The sequence below is a fragment of the Rhinoderma darwinii genome, chromosome 5, assembly GCF_050947455.1.
Source record: "Rhinoderma darwinii isolate aRhiDar2 chromosome 5, aRhiDar2.hap1, whole genome shotgun sequence".
Lineage (NCBI taxonomy): Eukaryota > Metazoa > Chordata > Amphibia > Anura > Rhinodermatidae > Rhinoderma > Rhinoderma darwinii.
In genome coordinates, this window is record NC_134691.1 from 75,924,453 (window position 1) to 75,948,223 (window position 23,771).

A 23,771-nucleotide genomic window follows, 5' to 3' on the forward strand; every position below is an offset into this window, starting at 1 on the left:
TTGAGTGGCAGCAATGTCGATTTACTCCAATTTGCAGCCCTGAAAATTTGCCAAACCGTTCCAATATGGTCATTATCAACGGCAGTGACCGAACTATCTCTCCCAGGAATAGTAAAATATCATCCGCATATAATGCTATGCGTTCCTCCAGCTCTCCACATCGAAACCCCTCTATACCCGGATGTTGCCTTACCACATTTGCCAGAGGTTCGATCGCTAGAGCGAATAATAGTGGGGAAAGTGGACATCCCTGACGCGTCCCCCTCCCCAGTCTAAAGGAATCTGACATCCGCCCATTGGCTCTAATCCTAGCCACCGGTTCCTTATACAGCAATTTTACCCATGTTATAAAATTATTCCCAAATCCAAACCGCTCCAAAACAGCCCACAGATACCCCCACTCCACACTATCAAATGCCTTAGCCGCGTCTAAGGACAACACTGCTCTACACTGTGTGTCTGCAGCCTCTGTCTGCAAATTCAAGAATAATCTTCTTAGATTAACTGCTGTAGATCTTGATGGCATAAATCCCGACTGATCCGGGCCCACTACCTTAGTCACCACTCTTGTCAGTCTATTAGCCAGAACCTTTGCCAAGATTTTTACATCTGCGGACAGCAGGGATATTGGTCTATAAGAATCCGGCTGTGTTTGATCTTTCCCCTCTTTAGGAATGACTACTATTGCCGCTTCATACATAGTCTGCGGCAGTCGTCCCCTGGCAAAACTATCTTGGAACACCTCTAATAACTCTGGCAGAAGCTCCCCCCCATATGTTTTGTACATCTCAGTAGGTATACCATCCATCCCTGGAGCCTTTTCATTTGCCATAGAACTCACTGCTTCCTGCAATTCCTCCAAAGTAATTGGCTCTTCCAGCCACTCTCTCTCCTCCTCCCCTAAGGTAACCCACTCCATTTCCTCTAGATAGTCTGTCAATAGATCTTCCGGATAATCTACCCTCGTACGATACAGCTCGGTATAGAAGGACTTCAACACTCCCAGTATGTCCCCTGTTTCTCCAACCAGTGTCCCCTCTTTGTCCTGCAATTGGTGGATGAACGCACCCTCCCGCTGAGGTCTAGCCATATTTGCCAACAATCTGCCCGTCATTTCCCCCTCCTCATAATATTTTTGCTGCAAAAACAACCTTTTATTAGCTGCTTGTTCCAGCTGATGTTCCTTTAGTAATTTTAGGGCTACCTTCCACTGGGCCTTCGTTTCTACTGTATTATTAGCTACATGATTCTCCTCGGATAATGTCACCCTTTCCAGCAGATGTTTTCCCACCTGTCGTGATCTATTTTTTATGGTCGTGATTTCCCGAATATACACCCCCCTAATATTTGCCTTCATAGCGTCCCATAAGATATCTATAGGAACCGTACCTTTATTAAACTCAAAGTACTCCTGCAAACTCGCAGTTATTATCTCCTCCCCCACTAGTCGTATCCAGAACGGATTTAGCCTCCAATGCAGTCTTAGCCCCCCTATCTGTGGACTAGTTCGGACCTCAATATCATTGGGGAGTGATCAGACAGTGACCTTGGCAGATATTCCACCCCTTCCACACACTCAATCCCTAAGCCGTTACTAAACATCAAATCTATTCTAGACAACGATCCATAAGTAGATGACACACAAGAATATTGCGTAGTAGAGGGCCACTTTGCCCGCCAAACATCCGTGTACCCCACCTCTATCATGTACTTCCCGAACCGCGTCAGAACAGCCTCTCCTACCCCCCCCCCCTTTTGGAAATTTATCACGTCTTATATCCATTACATTGTTGAAGTCTCCCATAAGTATAGTCGGGACCATCGGCCAACTAGCCAGCCTTTCCAACACTTCTCTTATTGGAACCACAGAGTATGGGGGAGGTACATACAGTACCACAATTATACATTCCCAATTAAACAACTTACAATGTACCCCTACATATCTGCCCTCTCCATCTCTAAAGGAAGCCAAACAGCAAAAAGGTACATCCCTATGAACCATGAGACTAACCCCCCTTGAATATGTGGAATGAAAGGAGTGAAAACTGTGTCTAATCCACACCCTATGTGCCTGTTGCACAGTATCAGCGGTGAGATGCGTTTCCTGTAGTCCCATCACTCCAGCAGACTGCCCTTTCAGAAAGTCAAATATAGCTCGCCGTTTTGTTGCCTCTCCCATACCTCTCACATTCCAGGACAAAAGATTTACCCTACCCCCCATCTATCCATTTTTTTTTATCTGACAGAGGCCATTACCCTTGAATCCAGTGCCAATCAGAGCGTACTGCATTTCCAACTCCCTTTCCCTCCAAAACATTCTCCTCCCTCCACCCCCCTCCCTAGCCCGCCCAACATTCCAGGAACTTACCCTCCAAAGAGGGCCCGGGCTGGAGAAGAAATCTCCACCAATGTGACTGTTCAGCTTCCCATTTACACTGCAGAAACACATCTTTTCCCACAATATAAACCTGAGAACCACAAACCTCCCGCCACCTTACTACCATAGACATATAGCATTTTAGTGACTCCAACATCTTCAATTAAACTGACATCTCTGTCTTTCCTTCAGCATTATAAACCTAGAGGCTGCAGCCCCAACTTAGAACAGTAAATAAAATGCAGAAAAAACAATGCCTTATTCCCCTGTGCGGCGCATCCTCCTCCTTTTTCATAGTAAGCAGAGTCCCCTCTTCAACCATCCACCTGATAATCACGCAGCAGCTTCCTCTCGATTCTGACGAAGGCGATCCTCGTGACTGTCCAGCCATCTTAACGCATCTTTTGAATTCTCAAAAAATTGTACGGATCCCAGCGCCGCAACTCGAAGTTTCGCCGGGTACAACATGGAGTATTGAACACGCAGATCCCTCAGTCGTCGTTTGATATCCAGAAATTGCATCCTTCTTTTCTGGACCTCTACAGAAAAATCCGGGTAAAATGACACTTTCACACCATTCACCCGTATATCTTGCTTTTCCCGGGCCTGGCGAAGAATTAAATCTCTGTCTTTATAATGAAGCAGCTTTACCAGCACAGGTCTTGGCGGCCGTCCAGGTGGACCCGGGCGAGTTGGTACTCTATGGGCTCTTTCCACCGCAAACAATGGTGTCAACGACTCCTTGCCAAACACCTCCAGTAGCCATTTTTCGAAATAGGAATCCGGATTGGACCCTTCCACTTTATCGGGTATTCCCACCATCCTTACGTTGTTGCGACGTAAACGGTTCTCCAGGTCATCCGTTTTAGATAACAGATAAGTAACATCCACAGCTACCGCATTTACATCTCTCCTCATGGGCAGCATTCTGTCTTCCACATCACTGACTCTACCTTCCACCGCTGTTGTACGCTCCGACACCTTCTGTAGATCGTGCCGTATTATGGAAATATCCTCCTTTATTCCGCCCACCTGGCAAGTGAGTTTAGCTAGCGTGGCATTACATAGGCTTACCGCCGAAAAAACATCTGCCAACGTAGGCCCAGGCTTATTTGAATTGTGCGGGCCTCGATCCAGCCCTCCTCCTGAGCTGCCTGCAACATCTTCTCCATTCTCCTCCTCCTCCTCTGAGTCCACCTGTGCCCGCAGCGGTTCATATCTGGACCCGGAGCAGCCTGCCTGCTTTTTCCCTCCTCCTGTCATCTCTCCTCCAGCATCTGCCTTCACGGGTGTCTTTCTGGCAAAGCGCTCCAGTCGGGATGCCGCCGCCCCTCTCAGGTCTCTGCTCTCTGCCATCACGCACATGTCGGCGCCATCTTGTAATCCCAGCTCACCTTCCTCTGCCGCCTTAGACTTCCTTGAGCGGGTCATTACAGCCTCCAGATTCTGCAGAATAGTGTCACCAGGTTCTCCTCCTTCTCCCCTCTCTGCACAGGTATGTCTCCGTTAGAAGAATTTAGCCACAGGATGTATTTCAGGATATCGGCAGCGGGAGCTCCGGTTCCTGCGTCTGCTCACATATGCCGCTAAGCCACGCCCTGCATGTTTCATTTTTAATCTGTTTTGTCTAATATATGTCATTAATAAAGGATATTTTGTATTTTTCAAATCTTGTGTTAATTGACCTTATTTGTAGGCTATATCTTAAATATAACAGGTCAATGCACCAAGTCTCTACTTGGTTATGCGGTAATCTTTTTTTGACTAACCGTCAAAAGATTGTTCTCCTGGATGTACAAATAGGCTATATATGTACAAACATGCCGTAGAGTGTGTGTATATAATATATATTTATATTCAAATATCAAGTATTACCATATTTCAATGTAAGCGAGGCTTCAAATAACAAAATGGCAACCAAAGCATCTTCCTCTGTCACCACTCTTCGTAAACTTAACTTTGCGTGTGCTTCTGACATTGAGGACCTATAATATATTTCAGTTTAGAATTGTATGAGAAATATAAATGTTACTAGTTTAGGGTTATTGTGCCATTTGAGGTTTACATGTAAAGCTATACTCTTCCTAAATATTTTAAAATTTATGTAACGAACATTATGCAGAAATACCAAGAAATTAAAAAGTTTACTCTAATTTATGAATTATTCCCATCACAAAGTGGTAGCATATCCTAGCAAAATGCCATCAATTTGCCCCTTCCCTCTTCCATAAATACTCATATTTTTTTTTTAGTGGGTGGTCTTCGTCTGACTGGCCCACCGAGTTACTGTTTTGGATTTTACTGTGAATTTGTAGCAGATTTCACCTGTTATAATAGAGAAGGTAAAATCTGTGGCAGAACAGAGCATGCTTCGTATTATAAAATCCTCGGCATGTTCTGAAATCTGCAAATTATTCTTCTACATGTAAAGTACATGGAGTTTTCTAAACTGTATACACATGCAATGTAGTTTGTTATGGTGCAGAATACATAGCACAAATTTGCCATGGGTGAATGTGGCTGTGACGTTTGCATGTTCATATAACGAATGTTTGCAGCAATAATATTTGAACCTTCTATAAAGACTTACAGATGTCTCAGTGCCGAGGTTGAGATTTTAGATCCATTTGGGTCCGTTCTGACTCTCCGGCTTGCCAAATAATAACTATGTAGTAGTGCTTCTGCCTTGGCGCTAAATGTCACAAGTAAATTCTTGGCATATGCAATAAGCTACACAAGTGAAGAAACCAGAGTTAAATTTTGAAAATACTGTTTTGTTTTTTTTTGTTTCTTTTTGTTTTTTTTCTTTTCTGCACTGGCAAAATAATTTAAAATATAGGATTATTATTCGCTTGAAAATCTATTTTATATTCTAGTATTAAATTTCATCAAAAGCGATCGAGCAGAGCGACAGTCCAAAACAGGGTGGCATTTTGGTACTGAAGAAGAAAACGTGATCTTCCATTTAGCTTGGACTACGCACAGACTTTTCTTCCATGGCTACTAACTGGTGCTAACAAAGTAGCTATGTACTGTACAGGGTGGGCCATTTATATGGATACACCTAAATAAAATGGGAAAGGTTGGTGATATTAACTTCCTGTTTGTGGCACATTAGTATATGGGAGGGGGGAAACTTTTCAAGCTGGGTGTTGACCATGGCGGACATTTTGAAGTTTTTTCAATGGGAAGAGGGTCATGTGACACATCAAACGTATTGATAATTTCACAAGAAAAACAATGGTGTGCTTGGTTTTAACGTTACTTTATTCTTTCATGAGGTATTTACAAGTTTCTGACCACTTATAAAATGTGTTCGAAGTGCTGCCCATTGTGTTGGATTGTCAATGCAACGCTCTTCTCCCACTCTTCACACAATGATAGCAACACCGCAGAAGAAATGCCTCCCGATCTGACCCCCTTAGACTTTTATCTTTGGGGTCATCTGAAGGCAATTGTCTATGCTGTGAAGATACGAGATGTGCAGCAACTGAAACTACGGATACTGGAAGCCTGTGCTAGCATTTCTTCTGCGGTGTTGCTATCAGTGTGTGACGAGTGGGAGAAGAGGGTTGCATTGACAATCCAACACAATGGGCAGCACTTTGAACACATTTTATAAGTGGTCAGAAACTTGTAAATAACTCATGAAAGAATAAAGTAACGTTAAAACCAAGCACACCATTGTTTTTCTTGTGAAATTCTCGATAAGTTTGATGTGTCACATGACCCTCTTCCCATTGAAAAAACTAAAGTTGGATAAAAAATGGCCGACTTCAAAATGGCCGCCATGGTCAACACCCAGCTTGAAAAGTTTCCCCCCTCCCATATACTAATGTGCCACAAACAGGAAGTTAATATCACCAACCATTCCCATTTTATTTAGGTGTATCCATATAAATGGCCTGGTTTAATAACCTTTTTGTTTAAAAAAATGTGAAATAAGCATCAAGAATACACTTAATGTGAAAAGGATTTGGCGTTTTGGCAGGATTGACCAACTATCTAAAATGAACGTGGGCTTCCCAACTCTCACCTGATGGCATGTGTTGTAATGAAATAGATCTGGCATGTTGGACCTCGTGGGGCTTTATTCCCCTTTTAGAATGAAAAACATACACAGACAGCTGAGTCGAGAGGAGCTGACCGCTATGGCCAGCTTAATTGAAGTCAATTTTTGTTTTTTGAAGTGTTCAGGCAAGGTTGTGGATCCTACTGTAACTAGGACATAGTTAAAGGGGTTTTCCCATCAGGGACATTTGACATATCCACAGAATGTCATAAATGTCAGATAGATGCGGGTCCCACCCCTGGTACCCGCACCTATTTCTAGAATTGGGCGCTGTTTTTGTCTAACCTGGTCGGAAATCACATGCTTCAGCGGGAACACAGCGGTAGAACGGGGTAGGGGGCCTAGTTCTAGCAATAGGTGCGGGTCCTGGGGGTGGGACCCACATCTATCTGTTATTTATGACATATCCACAGAATTTGTCATAAATGTCCTTGAGAGTAAAACCCCTTTAACATCTCATTTTTGGCAGTGTCTGCATCAGGAATGCTACCGGTGCATACAACCCCATGGCAAAAATTATGGGAGCACCACATGAGGATGTTCATCCAGCCTTTTTACTACTTAGCAAATCAAGAAATTGCAGATATGGCACAAAATGTTCAATAGCTGAACATTTTGGCTTTGTGAAACCTCAAAAAACAAATTAAAAAATATATTAATTAAAGAAATATTATTTTCAAGATCAAGTAGAGGAAAAAAGTATGGAATTGCCTTATAATTTGCATTTCTAAAACAGTCAAGACAAATAATGCTAATTAGGCTTTAGTTAAAAGGTTGTGCTTACAGACTTCAACCATCTGTTGGACTTGGCTAACTGAAGGCAAACATGGCCCCAACAAGCGTTTCAAAACAATTTAGAGGATAAAACAAATGCCTCCACAATGGAAATGTTAACACGGAGTGTGGCAAAAGACGTTGGTTGTTCCCAGTCAGCTGTGTATAAAATTTGGTGCAAGTATAAACAAATGGGAATGTTATAATTGGTCAACCAGTAGGTCTTCCAAGGTAGATGTCCAAATAGAAAACTCAAAGCAATATGCCTTGAAAAAAAAAAAAAGGCATAACAAAACAAATTGGTGGAAACAGACCGTATTTGTGACAAAACTAAGAAATTGTTTGAATAAAGTGGGATATATAATTAACCTCTTCCCACCATCCACCTTATGTATACAAGGCACTGTCGGGAAGGGGTTCCTGCAAACAGCAGTACAGTTACGTTGCGGTAATAGTGCACCATCACGGCCGGGTGTCAGCTGTATGTTACAGCTGACACCCTGCTGTAACGGCCAGGACCGGAGCTAGTCTTTGATCCGGCTGATTAACCACTCAGATGCTGCGCCCAATAGAGAGCGATCACTGGTTGGTATGGCAACTGGAGGTCTAACAATGGAGGCCTCCGGCGGTTCCTCATAGGCTTGCTGTCAGTGTATAACTGACAGCTCTAATACACTGCACTACATATGTAGTACTGTGTATTAGAATAGCAATCAACTGTGCAGGACTTCAAGTCCCCTAGTGGGACAAAAAAAAGTTTAATAAAAATGTAAAAAAATACTTTTCAAATAAAAAAACAAAACAACAAATTGCCTTTTTTTCCCGTAAGGCTTATTATTGAGAAAAAACAGAAAATTAAAAAAACTATACATAATTGGTAATGCCGCATCCGTATCGACCCAAACTATAAAACTATTTTATATCGTTTATCCTACACAATGAACGGCGTAAATAAAAATATGAAAAACAATACCAGAATCGCTGTTTTAACCCCTTCCCCCTGCTGGCATTCTGGGCCCTAATGTCCAAGCCATTTTTTAGATTTTTCCATTGTCACATTCGAAGAGCTGTAACTTTTTTATTTTTGCGTCGGCATAGCTGTATAAGGTCTTGTTTTTTGCGGGACGACTTGCAGTTTTTATTGGTACCATTTGAGAGTAGATGCGACTTTTTGATCACTTTCTATCACATTTTTTTTAAGTCAGGATTAACAGAAAACAGCAATTTTTCCATTGTTTTTTATTTTATTTTTTACGGCGTTCACAGTGCGGGTTAAATAATGTAACAGCTTTATAGTCGGGGTCGTTACGGACGCGGCGATACCAAATATGTGTAACTTTTTTGCTTTTTTTTAATAGTAAAGCATTTTGTAAGGGGAAAAGCTGGGTTTTTCATTTATTTTTTTTTCACTTTTTTTTTAAATTAACTTTATTAAACTTTTTTTACTTTTTTACTAGTCCCACTAGGGGACTTCCCTATCCTCCGATCGCTATTATAATACACTGCAATACTTTTGTATTGCAGGGTATTACTGCCTGTCCGTTTAAAACGGACAGGCATCTGCTAGGTCATGCCTGCGGCATGATCTAGCAGGCATTCGCTGCAGGCAGACCTGGGGGTCTTTATTAGACCCCCGGCTGCCATAGAAGACACAGACACTCGGCGATTTTATCGCCGGGTGTCAGTGAGATGAGAGGGAGCTCCCTCCCTCTCTCCAAAACCATTCAGATGCGGTGCTCGCTATTGTGCACCGCATCTGAAGGGTTAAACAGGTGAGATCGATACTAATATCGATCTCACCCGGCAGAGCAGAGACGCCCCCAGCCCTCAGCTGCTTCTGGCAGCTGACAGCAGGGAGATTTCACGGCTCCCTGCTCTGTTTACTTTATTCTAATGCAGCGACGTAGTTTGGCGGCGCTCTAGAATAAAGCCCACTAATGACCGCCGTAAAAAGACGTATCGGCGGTCATTAAGGGGTTAAGGTCACATCTCCTCCCAAAAAATGGAATTAAAAGTAATTTACCCCAAAATAGTACCAATAAAAGCAACTGCCTGTCCCGCGAAAAAAAAAAAATGCTTGACAAAGCTTTGTCCACTCAAAAATAAAAAAGTTATGGGTTTTAGAATATGTTGACACAGAAAACAAATAATTTTTAAGAAAAAGTGATTTTACTTTGCAAAAGCTGCAATACATGAAAAAAACCACCTTGGTATCACCGTAATCGTATCGACCTGCAGAATAAAGTTAACGTAATTATTTATGGTGCAAATAAAAACCTAAATAAACAATTCCGGAGTTGCTTTTTTTTTTGGTCATTTCCTCTTCCAAAAAATGAAATAAAAGTCGTGTCCCAAAATGGTACCAATAAATCGACTACTTTAATGCGGTGATGAAAGAACATCCCGATGCGCAGGCCGGAGGGGAACATTCCTTCAGTTTCAGGGCCGTAGTATTTAGAAACTAGGAAGGGAATGGACATGGCACATGTGCTGGAAGCAAGGGCGCCCGTATTATACCAGGTCAACCCTTTCCTAGCATAATTTCCCAAACTGCACCTTTAGGGGACTTTTCCTCCTCTTGTAGTGTTACAAAAGTCTGGGCAGCCACTCCACTCAGGACTAGTGGGAGTGGATATTACTATTTAATGCACCTGAGCCCTCTCCCTCTGTAGCATTTTTGACTTGTCTGCGTCCTGCTGAGAACTGCCCATCTAGTAAGTATGGCCTTTTTCTGTGTTTTTTTTGAGTGTTCTAAACGGTGTCCTTTCTTATCCCCCTTTTGTAAGTGCGACACTGGCCTGTGCACAATGGATTGCTTCACAGCATGCCATGCATCTGGATAGTTTTATTATTTACCCCATTGTTATACTCTCTTATTATACCCTGATGTACTCCGATCAGATTACATATGCCCCTACCTTATAAACTGAAATACCAGTAATACTCAAACAAAACTACTACCAAGAAAAATCCATGATCCAAAGGGCAGTCCTTCGCCTCCAAGACCTACAGTATGCCCGAACAGCAGTTTACGTACCCATACCCGGGAGAACCCGCTTAACAATTTATGGGGTAAGATTCTCCAGTGGCACAAGCTGGGCAGAACCTATTGGTATGAAATGGCATTGTCCGCTGCTCACAAATTTCTGAAAAACACGTGTGTGGTCTAAATGCTCACTACACCCCTTGATAAATGCCTTTAGGGGTGTAGTTTCTAAAATGGGGTAACTTCCTTTTTTTTCCTAACTGGTTGCCGACACAGGCCGAAAATGCTGGTACTTCGCGCATTAGGATGAGCATTCTCGTCCTGTGTGACAGCCGTCTCTGCGTGCAATCGAGAGCAGGGCAACGGCTATAATACACCGTCATGGCTCTGCTCTAACAGCGGAGAGAAGAGAAACATCCTCTCTCCGCCGTTAACCCCTTGAATGCCGCGATAAAAGCTGATCGTGGCGTTCAAGGAGGGGGGACTGCACTTTGATTGCATCACAGAAAATAACTGACGCAATCAAAGCCCATAACTTGTATGGCCAGACAGCCCAGGGTCCATTGAAGGACCTCAGGGCTGTCTAAACATATTTCCTGTTGTTAGGGCATACTGAGGTATGCCCTAACAATTGCCTGTGTACAATCAGTACACAGTCTAATGTACTGGCATATATATATATATGCCAGTACATTACAGTTAAAAACGAAAAAAAAAATTATAACAAACTTTTTAAAATAGAAGTCCCAAAACATGAAATAATAGACATATTTGGTATTGCCACGTCCATAATAACCTGTACAACAAATGTATAACATTATTTATGATCGGTGTATGGTGTAAAAAAAAAAATATTACAACTGCTGCAGAACTGCTTTTTTTTTTTTTCTGCATTTTCGCCAAAATTAAAATTTATATAAATTAAACGATAATATATTTGTACCAAAAAATAGTACCTACATAAAGTACAACTCGTGCAAAAAACAGTCTCGTACAACTATGTCGTACAAAAAAGTTATGAGCATCGGGATGCAAAGAGGGAGATATAAAAAAAACTGTTCTGTCCTCAAGGCCAAAATTGCCCGTGTCCTTAAGGGGTTAAACAGCAGTTTATGACCACATATGGGGTATTGCCGAACTTGTGAGAAATTGTTTTACAAATATTTGGGTGCTTTTTCTCTTTTTGTCCTTGTCGAAATAAATAACATTTTACGTTTTATTGGGGAAATTTTTTCTTTTTTAAATTTTCACAGCCCAATTCTAATAATCTATGAAACACCTGTGGGGTCAAAATGCTCACTACACACTTAGGCCTTATTCACACGAATGTGTTAAACGGCCGTCACACGGACCTATATAATTCAATGTGGCCGTTCACCCGGCCGTTGTTTCGACGGCCTGTGTGAAGGGTCCATGAGAAAATAGGACGTCCTAGTACGACTCTAGTCTATGGAGGATGCGTGATATCACATCCCGCAGTGCAGAGCACGGATGCACCTTGGATGTGAGAAGCGGCTGTTTTTCACGTCCGAGATGCGTAACGCCTGTGTGAATCTAGCCTTCGATAAATTCCTTGTAGGGTTTAATTCCAAAAAGTGGGGTATTTTTTAGTGTGTTTTGTGTTGATACCACAAGATCTCTTAAACTGACATTGTGCATAAAGTATAATCTAATACAAAGAAGGCCCCAAAATCCACTAGGTACTTCTTTGCTTCTGAGGCCGGTGCTTCAGTCCATTAGCACACTAGGGCCACATGTGGGAAATTTCTAAAAACAGCAGAATCTGGGTAATACCTTTTTTACTTGTATTTCTCTGGTAAAACCTTCTGTGTTGCAGGAAAAAAAATGGATAAATGAATTTCTGCAAAAAAAGAATATGTAAATTTCACCTTTTCCTCCTGTGAAACGCCTAAAGGGTTAAGAAACTTTCTAAAGACTGTTTTGAATGCTTCGAGGGGTGCAGTTTTTAAAATGGTGTGATTTATGGGCGTTTGTAAAGTATAGTCCCCTCAAAGCCACTTCAAAACTGAACTCGTCCCTGAAAAAAATAGCCTTTTGAAATTTTCTTGAAAATGTGATTTTTTGCTAAAGTTCTAAGCCTTGTAACATCCTAGAAAAATTAAAGGATGTTCAAAAAATTATGCCAATCTAAAGTAGACATGTGGGAAATGTTAATTTAGCAACTATTTTGCAAGCAGATACATTTACATTTATAAAAATGCAATTTTTTGCAATTTTTCACTACATTTTGGTGTTTTTCATAATTAAATACTGAATGTATCAACCAAATTTTACCACTAACAAAAAGTCCAATGTGTGGCCAGAAAACAATCTCAGAATCACTTGGATAGGTAAAAGGATTCCAAAGTTATTACGACATAAAGTGACACATGTCAGATTTTAAAAATGAAGCCCTGTCAGGAATGTCAAAACTGACCGCAGCGGGAAGGGGTTAGTATAAGAAAAACTCCCTGCAGAAAACAAACAAAGTTCCCCTCATTTGTGATATGGGGTTGCATGTGAAGTAACTGACATTACCTCAACAGTCAATGCATAGGTGTACATAGAAAGTTTTGACCCTTTTCTCTTTCCATCAATATAAAATAGGTTTGGTGATGAAGTCTTTTTTTTTTTTCCCGGGATGATAATGCATGTAAAAAACGTCGTCTGCAGAATTCCACTGCGGACTTCAACAGCAATTCTGCCACGTCTGAATGTGCCCTAAAGGTTGTGAACATATGTTTTTATTATTTCCTTAAGTTAAAGTAATCCTCCGAGTTTCAGTGAATGATTGATAACCTTTAACCCCTTCCCGACATTTGTCGTAAGTATACGTCATGGAAATCTAGTGCTTCCCACAATTTGTCGTATAGTTACGACTAAAGATGACACGGGCTCAGAAGCGTTGGTGCCATCCTCCCCGGATGTCAGCTGTATGTTACAGCTGACACCCTGCTTTAATAGTGGGGACCGAATTTAGCTCTGATCCCCTCCATTAACCCCTTAAATGCAACAGTCAAAAGTGATCGCTGCATTTAAGGTGTTGGCAGCTCATCGCCACCCCAGCAACTAAATTTCCGGGGTGCCGGTGCCTGCAAAGGCAACCGAAGGCCTAATACTGGCCTCCCAGTCTGTCTAGTATGAAAACATTCCAGGCCCCACCTGGAGACAGGGCCTAAAAGGCTTCCGTAGCCGACGGGAAGATGGCGCCGGCTCAGGAGCTGAGCCGGCGTAGTTAGTGGTGGATGTCAGCTGTATGTTACAGCTGACATCCTCCTGTAACGGCAGGGACCGGAGCTAGCTCTGGTCCCTGCTATTAACCCCTTAGATGCAGTGATCGAAAGCTATTGCTGCTTCTTAGCGGTTAGTAGCAAATCGACAGCCCTGCATGCGATCGCAGAACTGCCGACTGCTGCTATGGCAACAGGAGTCCTAACAATGGGTCCCTGCACTGCTGTTCCGAAAGCCGATTAGGCCCCGCCCAGAGGTGAAGCCTAATCTGTATTTATAAAATAAATCGGACAGTTGGACCTTCAAGTCCCCTAGTGGGACTAAAACAAAGTGTAAAAAAAACGTTTCAAGTTATAAAATAAAACCCAATCGCCCTTTTTCACTTTTCACGTCCTTTTACTATTGAAAATAAATAAATAAACCATACATATTTGGTATCACCGCAACCGTAACGGCTTAAACTAAAAAAAGAACGTGGAAAAACAATGTCAGAATTTCAGTTTTTTGATCACTTTGCTCTATACAAATTTGGAATAAAAAGTGATCAAAAAGTCGCATGTATCCAAAAATGGTACCTATAATAACTATAGCTGGTCTCGAAAAAAAAATCAAGCCCTCATACAGCTCAGCCGTTGAAAATATTAAGTTCTGGTTCTCACAACTTGGCGACAGAAAAAAATTCATTCTTATTTACATTCTTATGTAATCTTATTGTACATAAAGTTGTAAAACATAAAGTGCTCTAAATTTGGTATCGCCGGAATCATACTGACCCGCAGAGAAAAGTTAACATATAGTTTATAACGCATGGTGAATGCTGTTTAAAAAAAAAAACAACTAAAAACACTATGCCAGTAATTGCTGTTTTTTGGTCACTTTACCTCCCAAAAAATAGGATAAACCATGATCAAAAAGTCGCATGTACCCCAAAATGGTACTAATAATAACTACAGCTCGTCCTGCAAAAAAAACAGCCCTCATACCACTACGTCTATGAAAAAATAAAATAAGTTAAGGCTCCAATAAGCCAGGAAAGAAAAAAATTATGCAGTTGTGCAGGCCCGATGGGAACATTTCTTCTGTTTCAAAAGGCGAATTATCAAAGCCCTAAAATTATGGAACCATGAAAGGGAGGGCCCAGAAACATATCTGCTGGAAGCGAGGGTGCCCTTATTATACCAGGATAACACTTTCCCAGCAAAATACCCCAAACTGCAAAGGTGCGGAGTGTGGACCAAAAGGGGGATAAGAAAGGACTCCATTTATCAGTGCGGCACTGGCCTGTGCATAAAGGATTACTTCACAGCGTAACACACTTCTATGGATTATTTATTATTTATTTTTTGACCCCATTATTATACCACCTGACTATGCCCCTGATATACTCTGCCCAGCTTACATGTACCGCCACATTACAATTGAAAATACCAGCAATACTCCGACAAAACCTACTACCAAGCAAATTCCATACTCCAAAGGCCAAATGGCGCTACCTCCCTACTGAGCCCTACAGCGAGGCCAAACAGCAGTTTACTTCCACATATATGTCATTGCTTAACCAGTGAGAACCCTTTTAACAATTTTTGGGGTGTGTCTCTAATGGCACAAGCTGGGCATGACATATTTGCCACTGAAATGGTATATCTAGGGAAAAATTTAAATTTTTACTTTGCGCCATCCGCAGCGCATTCATGTATGGAAAAGACCTGTGGGGTGAAAACGCTCACTACACCCCTTAATAAATGCCTTGAGGGGTATAGTTTACAAAATGGGGTCACTTCTCAGGGGTTTGTTTTATTATTTCACATCAGAGCCTCTGCAATTGTGAACCAATACATTGTAAATCGCCAAATCAGGCCTCAATTTCGCATGGTACTTTTTCACTCCTGAGCTTGGTCGAATGTCCAGGCAAAAGCTTAGGGCCACATGAAGGGTGTTTCTAAAACTGGGAAACACAGCATAATAATTAGAGAGCTGTCTTTTTATGGTGGCACAAGCTGGGCACCACATATTGGCATATCTATGGAAAAATTCCCATTTTCACTCTGCAACATCGAATGCGCACTAATTTCTGAAAAAACACTTGCGGGGTTAACATGCTCGCTACACTGTTAGGTGAATACCTTGAGGGGTGTAGTTTTCAAAATGTAGTCGCTTCTGGGGGGTTTCCACTGTTTTGGTCCCACAGGGGCTTTTTAAATGCGACATGGCGCACAGAAAGCAATCCAGCAAAATCTGCACTCCAAAAGTGAAATGGCACTCCTTCCCTTCTAAACCCTACTGTGTGCTCAAATTGCAGTTTCTGACCACATATTGGGTATTTCCGTACTCCAGAGAAGTTGCTTTACAAATGTTGGCATTCTTTTTTTTCCTTTATGTGTTGAGAAAATGAAAACTTTTGAGCTAAAGCTACGTCTTATTGAAGAAAAGGGATTGTTTTCATTTTCACTGCCCAATTCTAATAAAATCTATGAAACCCCTGTGGGGTCAAAATGCTCACTACACCTGTAGATTAATTCCTCAAGCGGTGTAGTTTTCCAAATGGAGTCACTTTTGGGGCGTTTTTTCTGTTTTGGTCCTTCAGGGGCTTTGCAAATGCGACATTCCCTCCGCAAACCATTCATGCTAAATTTGAGCTTCAAAAGTCAAATGGCGCTCTTTCCCTTCTAAGCCCTGCTGTGTGTCCAAAAAGCTGTTTATGACCACCCAAGGAATTTTTTTTATTTTCACTGCCCAATTGTAATAAAACATCTGTGGGGTCAAAATGCTCACTATACCCCTAGATGAATTCCTTGTGGGTGTATTTTCGCCAATTGAGTCCCTTTTGGGTAGTTTCCACTGTACTGGTACCTTATGGGCTTGCAAAAGTGACATGGTGCTAATATGGCCATATGGCGCTCCTTCTCTTCTGAGCACTGCCGTGTGCCCAAACAGCAGTTTATGGCCACATGTGGGGTATTTCTGTACTCCAGAGAAGTTGCTTTACAAATGTTAGGGGGCATTTTCTTTATTCCTTGTGGACACTGTTTGTTTTTTTTAGCTAAAACTACATCTTATTGGAAAGAAATTAAAAATTTTAATTTTCACATCCAGATTCTAATAAAATCTATGAAACACATGTGGGGTTAAAATGCTCACTATACCCCTAGATGAATTCCATGTGGGATGTAGTTTCCGAAATGGGGTCTTATTTGGGGTGTATCCTTGTTTTGGCATCACAAGACCTCTTCAAACCTGCCATGGTGCCTAAAATATATTCGAATAAATAGAAGGCCCCAAAATCCTCTATTTGCTTCTGGAGCCAGTGTTTCAGTCCATTATCACACTAGAGCCACGTGGGATGTTTCTAAAAACTGCAGAATTTGGGCAATAAATATGGAGTTGCAGTTCACTGGTAAAAAAACCTTCTGTGTTACAATTTTTTTTTTAAGTAAATAGGAATTTCTTTAAAAAAAAATTATAATTTGTGAATATTACCTCTACTTTGCTTTAATTCTTGTGAAACACCTAAAGGGTTAAGAAACTTTCTAAATACTGTTTTGAATACTTTGAGGTGTGCAGGTTTTTAAAAAAAATAGGGTTACTTATGGCTGTTTGTATTGAATAGGCCCCTCAAAGCCACTTCTCAACTGAACTGGTCCCTGTAAAAATGGCCTTTTGAAATTTTCTTGAAAATGTGAGAAATATCTGATAAAGTTCTAAGCCTTGTAACGTCCTAGAAAAATACAAGGATGTTCAAAAAACGATGCCAATCTAAAGTAGACATATGGGGGATGTTAATTAGCAACTATTTTGTGTGGTATTACGATCTGTTTTACAAGCAGATACATTGAAACTTTTTTTTGCTAAACTTTGGTGTTTTTCACAATTAAATACTGACTGTATCAACCAAATTTTACCACAAACTTAAAGTACAATGTCTTACAAGAAAATGGAATCGCTTGGATAGGTAAAAGAATTCCAAAGGTATTACCGCATAAAATGACACATGTCAGATTTGAAAAATAAGGCGGTCAGGAAGGGCAAAAGTGGCTGCTGCAGGAAGGGGTTAATGGAGCCAATTAGTGCACTCTCTATTGGTGAAGAGCGTGCATTGATTGTTGGAGGATCCCTGAATAGAACATGAAAGTGTTGTATTAAAGTGCTTTACCTGTTGCAAAAACACTAGAACAATCTGAAGGAGTAAAAGTGGGCTCAGGTAGTATGCATTACAGTTTACTTTACAAGGATATACAGTATTTACACATTCACATGCAGCCCCCAGAGAGAAGTGGGGCTTTAGCAAAACACTGCATCCCATTGCTTCCAATAGAGTGAATGTAGTGGTAGTGCACATGTTCCTTGATATATTTGTGCTGCTGGTTGGGAAGGGGACCCGGTTCTAGCAGTTGTGGGGATCCCAGTGGTCAGACTCCCTACGATCTAGCAACCACTGTATTGCTACTACTATATCATCATAAAGTAGACTTAAAGGGGTTTTCCCACTAGGGACATTTATGACATATCTACAGGATATGTCATAAAATGTAAGATAGATGCAGGTCCCACCTCTGGAACCCATGCCTATCTCTAGAACGGGGCCCCCTAAACCCCGTTCCAATGCTCTGTGCTCCGGCTGACTTCCGGCCACTTACTGATTACATGGTCGGGAGTTACGGAAACAGTGAAACTTGCTGAACTATGCTGTTTCCGTAACTCCCATAGTATTGAATGACCGTTACGGAAGCAGAGTAGCATGCGAGCTACGCTGTTTCTGTAACTAGCATTCTGTTCTAAGGGGCTTACGGAAACCGCATAGCTCAACGAACTACAGTGTTTTTTCCTTCATGGTCGGAGATCAGTCGGAAAACACAAAGATGTTGAATGGGGTTTAGGTAGGGTCCCGTTCTAGGGATAGGTGCGGGACCCGTATCTATCTGTCATTTGACACATCCTGTGAATGTCATAAGTGTCCCTCGTGGGAAAACTCCTTTAAACTAACCTCTTCAAAGTCGTGGGTTGTAAACTGCTGGGCTGCTAGACAGGGAGATTCTCCAGGGCTTATGACTCTCTTCAGACTTTGTTGTACAAGTGAAGCAACTGGATAGGTCTGAGATATTTGGCTGCAGTATATTAACGTTCCAAATGCATCAATGAGATGTGATGGTATAGTACTTAAGTCCTGTTCAATAAATAAATGCATAAACATTAAGAAAAATAGGGAACATCCCTATAATATTTGGATTTGAGGAGAAACCAGCATGACTAGTCAAAGTATTCTGTTAACCAGGAATTGCACCACGTTTATGCAGATATCAAGGGAATTGAGCAATAAGGGCCCCAACCTGTGGCCCTCCAGTGGTTGTAAAAATACATGTGTTGCTGTTGCATGCTAGGAGTTGTAGTTTTGCAACAGCGGGAGAGCCACAGGTTGGAGACCACTGGAAAAGAGCATCTCTTCCTTTTAAAGCATAAAACAGTAAGTTAGATTACCCACCCTCTGACCTATAAAGGTAGGATCCTTGGTAGTACACTTCTTGGAAGATAAATCTGCATATGACCAGAAATTGCACTGAACAGGAATAAATATCTGCAGGTCAACACCATCGCCATATTTCTTCCCAGGTATGAATACAGTGGTGTTCCTGTTCTCTAAAACTTAGGAGAAACATAGTATTAAAGATTTAAAAAAAACAACACTGCATTGAAAATAACACAATAAGAGCGCATATGCTAATTCTGAAGAATTGTCCTATTTGTTAGAGCAAACCTTGGGGGCCGTGACTACCACACAGTGGCATAGCTATAGATGTTGCAGAGTTAGCAATTGCAAACAGGCCCATGATTCACCAGCCATATAACGAGAGCTTAGTTGCCAACATTTGTTTTTTTTTTTCCAGTGACACTTATGGGGGGGGGGGCTGTCTTATGGGTGTGTGGCTTATATGGTGGGTGTGTCTTTTTTTTTCCCCCCAGAATTTCTGTATACGAATAAAGGACCACAAATTTCTTCACTAGTTTGGCTGACAACTACTATGGTGGCCAGTATCTCTCTGGTTATCTGGTTGTATACAGGCAGGTAATGTCTCACTTTATTACTAGGGCTAGGCAATATGTGCTGACCACTACTGGCAGCGTAAAAACCAGCGTAGATAGTGCCACACTCGGTGCCCCTTGTAGATGGTGCTCCACACTGCCCCCAGTGAATATTGTCATGCACTGCTTCCTGTAGATAGAGCCACATGGCCCCCCTGTAGATAGTGCCACAGTACCATCTGTAAATTATGCCACACAGCCCCCCTTTTAGATAGCGCACATCCCCCTCCCTGTAGATAGAGCCATTGTGGCTTCCTGTAGGAGAGGAATCCCCAGCCAGAGCGTTGCCGACGCTCTGGTTGGAGATTCCTCTCCTGGAGGAGTCTCTGACGTCACTTTCCATAGATGGACAGTAACGCCAATGGCTCCTCCAGTAGCGGAATCCCCGGCCAGAATGTCGGCAACTATCTGACCGGGGATTTCGCTGCAGGAGGAGCCCTTGACAACACTGTCCTTATATAGACAGTAACATCAGGAACTTCCTCTATGAGTAGAATCCCTGGCTAAAGAGTCGTCAACGCTCTGGCCGGGGATTCCGCTCCAGGAGAAGTGAATGGTGAAGCAGGAAGCGGATAGTTTCCTGCTCTGCCATAGTATTCAATTGTATCTGCGTCCTGAAGACGCAGATACGATTGAATATAGCAGTTGCCGGGACACAAATTTTCCGGGACTGTAAATCAGGATGGTTGGCAGCTATGCATTAGCTGTATGATTTATGTATTGCTATGTAATCATGCTGAACTGAGCTATTTCAATATACTAAATATATTGAATAGTTTCAGCATAGCATGTAATTACATATGGTGGCATATAAAGATAGAATGTGAAGGGCCCAGGAAATGCATGATACATTTCTGTTTTATGTATGCAAACATGATGTATGGACATGTAAAAAAAACAAAACGAATTACAAACTCAATAAGCCTGTATTAGGCCTGGTTCACACAGTAAAGTTTTTGATGTCTCTTTTTACCCAAATGGCTACAAATGGAATGGCTACGAAAAAGTGAAATGTACTTTCTTATATTTTTCCTCCCTGTAAGATTAACTGGATATTGGCTTTGGCTTAAAAAAACACATTAAAAGCTGCACGAAACTGCCCTGGCCTATCCATACTCCATTTGCTCCCTCTTGTAGAAGCCTTTTATTGCAGAAATGTATGTATTTAACAAATCTGTGCATTGATCAACCAAAGAAACAGGGCTAAGAACCTTTTTACAATATAGCCTTTGGGGTAAGTTCACACGTAGCATAAATACTGTGGATTTTCCGCAGCAAATTTTGTTGTGGAAAATCCGTAGCCAATATAGTAGCAGCAAAGTGGATGAGATTTGAGCAAATCTCATCCACGTGCTATGTAAATGATGAGCGGAAAAACCGCTCATAAATTGACCTGCGGTACAGTTTTTTTTAGACCGCAGCATGTCAATTGTATTTGCGTAAACGCTGCTTATTTGTTGCGGGTTTTCCCAATTGAATTCAATGGGGAGGTAAAACCAGCAAACAAATAGCAGATGTTGCGTGTTTTTACTGGCGGGAAAAGCAGCGATTCAACACAAAAAACGCAACTCCGATTTTTTTTTTTATATCATACTTCCCCAGAATTCTGTGTGTCTTCGTCCAGGCCGGCCTCCTGGGATGACATTTTGTCCCATGTGACTGCTGCAGCCAATCACAGGGCTGCAGGACGTCGGAGGGACGCGTCGCCATGGGAAGTATCCATTTTTTTTTCTGTGCAGTTTTCCACACTGGACATTACGGCCGAAAAAGTGCACCACAATTTGGTGCGGTTTTTTGCCGGAATTCCCTGCGGCGCACAGGGCAGATATGATGTGTAGTTTTACGTAGTGTATTCGCTAGGCTGAATTCACATGAGCATGTTTGGTCCGTAAAGGACGGAGCGTATTTCGGCCACAAGTTTCGGACCAAACACACTGCAGGGAGCCGGGCTCCTAGCATCATAGTTATGTATGAGGCTAGGAGTCCCTGCCTCGCTGCGGGACAACTGTCCTGTACTGTAATCATGTTTTCAGTATGGGACAGTAGTTCCACGGACATGCTCGTGTGAATCCAGCCTAAGGCTCTGTTTACATCACGTTTGAGATTTCCATTTAGTGTGTACATTGCGAATGCTCCCAACAGTATCTCACGCAGACATCACAGGCATACGTTTAACGTATACGGTCATGGGTTTTTCAATACCTTTTCATGATGTGTCCGTTAAGCGAATACCATTATAGTCTATGGGTGATTGTATATGTTAAATGGATACCTAATAATGGCATCCATCAACCATAGACTAAAAAGGTATCTGTTTAACGAATGTCATGAACTCTCATGACCCCAGTTCACGATGTATCAGTTTAATGGATACCACTAAAGTCTATGGTGACGGGTGCCATTGTTAGTCATCCATCACTGCCTATGTTTAACGTTTACATCAGTAGCTTTTTTCCGATTTTTACGTCAAACGTAGGCAAAAAACGTGATGTGAACATAGCCTTAACTGGGTCATTTATTTATGTAATGACAAATGCAATGATAGAGATACTTTAACATTAATATTTCTCAAACATTATACATTACCTGATAACAAGATATCAAGTTTTTCTTTTTTATGAACATTGATATCCCCAATAAAGCACACTCCACCTTTGGCCATTAAAGCACTACCGGCATGGATAATGGCAGTTCCTGTTCCAAGTTCATCTTTAGTTACTGTAGCAAATAGATCATTGAAGTGTGTATGACAGACCCCACGTGGAACAAGACAAATACTGTATCTCATCAGTCTGAAAAGTAAATGTAATCTTGTCATTGAGACATGATGCCTAAAGTACTATAATTGAAACACAATTGTGTAAGCTTTGTACTGACTTGTAATATATTACCATTTATCCTTCATTGTGAAAAATATGTTTAATCCTGAAATGTTCACATTACAGTATCAAAGACTGACACTGACTAATAATTGGGTGAATGAGTGTTCATACAAACGCTTGTTTCCGATCATTACCGTGTAAACAGGACAACGTTCAGCCAATGAACGAACAAACGCCCATTCATCGGCTGATCGCATCTTTTATGCAACAGAAAATATTATCCTTGTCGGCAGCACATCTTCCTCTGTAGACATGGTGATGTGCTGCCAACATGATGCAAATGCATGGGGACGAGCGATCGTAGTAACGTTCATTCGTCCTTCTGTTAAACGAACATTGCTCCCTTTAGCGCCATACAGCCCCCTCTGTAGATAACGCCATACAGCCCCCCTGTAGAGAACGCCATACAGCCCCCCTGTAGAGAACGCCATACAGCCCCCTCTGTAGATAACGCCATACAGCCCCCTCTGTAGATAACGCCATACAGCCCCCTCTGTAGATAACGCCATACAGCCCCCTCTGTAGATAACGCCATACAGCCCCCTGTAGATAACGCCATACAGCCCCCCTGTAGAGAACGCCATACAGCCCCCCCTGTAGAGAACGCCATACAGCCCCCTCTGTAGATAATGCCATACAGCCCCCTCTGTAGATAACGCCATACAGCCCCCTCTGTAGATAATGCCATACAGCCCCCTCTGTAGATAACGCCATACAGCCCCCTCTGTAGATAACGCCATACAGCCCCCTGTAGATAACGCCATACAGCCCCTTGTAGATAACGCCATACAGCCCCCTGTAGGTAACGCTATACAGCCCCCCCTGTAGATAACGCCCCACAGTCCCCCCTGTAGATAACGCCATACAGCCCCCTCTGTAGATAACGCCATACAGCCCCCTCTGTAGATAACGCCATACAGCCCCCACTGTAGATAACGCCATACAGTCCCCTCTGTAGATATCTACAAAGGGGGCTGTATGGCGTTATCTACAGGGGGGGACTCTGTATGGCGTTATCTACAGTGGGGGCTGTATGGCGTTCTCTACAGGGGGGGCTGTATGGCGCTCTCTACAGGGGGATGTATGGCGCTATCTACAGAGGGGGCTGTATGGCATTACCTACAGGGGGGTTGTATGGCGTTACCTACAGGGGGACGTATGGCGCTATCTACAGAGGGGGCTGTATGGCGCTATCTACAGAGGGGGCTGTATGGCGTTATCTACAGAGGGGGCTGTATGGCCCTATCTACAGGGGGGCTGTATGGCGTTATCTACAGGGGGGGCTGTAAAAAAGGCACTATCTACAAGGGGGGGGTTGTGTGACACCCAGGGGAAGGGGGCCCCAGTCAAAAGTTTGCTATGGGGCCCAGTCTT

The 23,771-nt window shown here is 42.2% G+C and overlaps 1 protein-coding gene across 6 annotated transcripts in view; it reads right to left on the reverse strand.

Annotated features, from left to right (window-relative positions):
• The window catches only part of MCMDC2 (minichromosome maintenance domain containing 2), a 73,171-nt gene that overhangs the window by 3,203 nt on the left and 46,197 nt on the right, over positions 1–23,771 (reverse strand). For 3 of the 6 annotated variants that reach the window (XM_075826162.1, XM_075826163.1, XM_075826161.1), the window contains 5 exons: positions 22,102–22,307; positions 18,917–19,077; positions 18,422–18,601; positions 4,968–5,107; positions 4,253–4,362 (listed from right to left, as the gene is read on the reverse strand). In XM_075826162.1, the coding sequence (XP_075682277.1) occupies positions 4,253–4,362; positions 4,968–5,107; positions 18,422–18,601; positions 18,917–19,077; positions 22,102–22,307 (797 nt within the window). The remainder of the gene's footprint in view (positions 1–4,252; positions 4,363–4,967; positions 5,108–18,421; positions 18,602–18,916; positions 19,078–22,101; positions 22,308–23,771) is intronic. The other 3 variants (XM_075826164.1, XM_075826166.1, XM_075826167.1) reach the window with 3 other exon arrangements.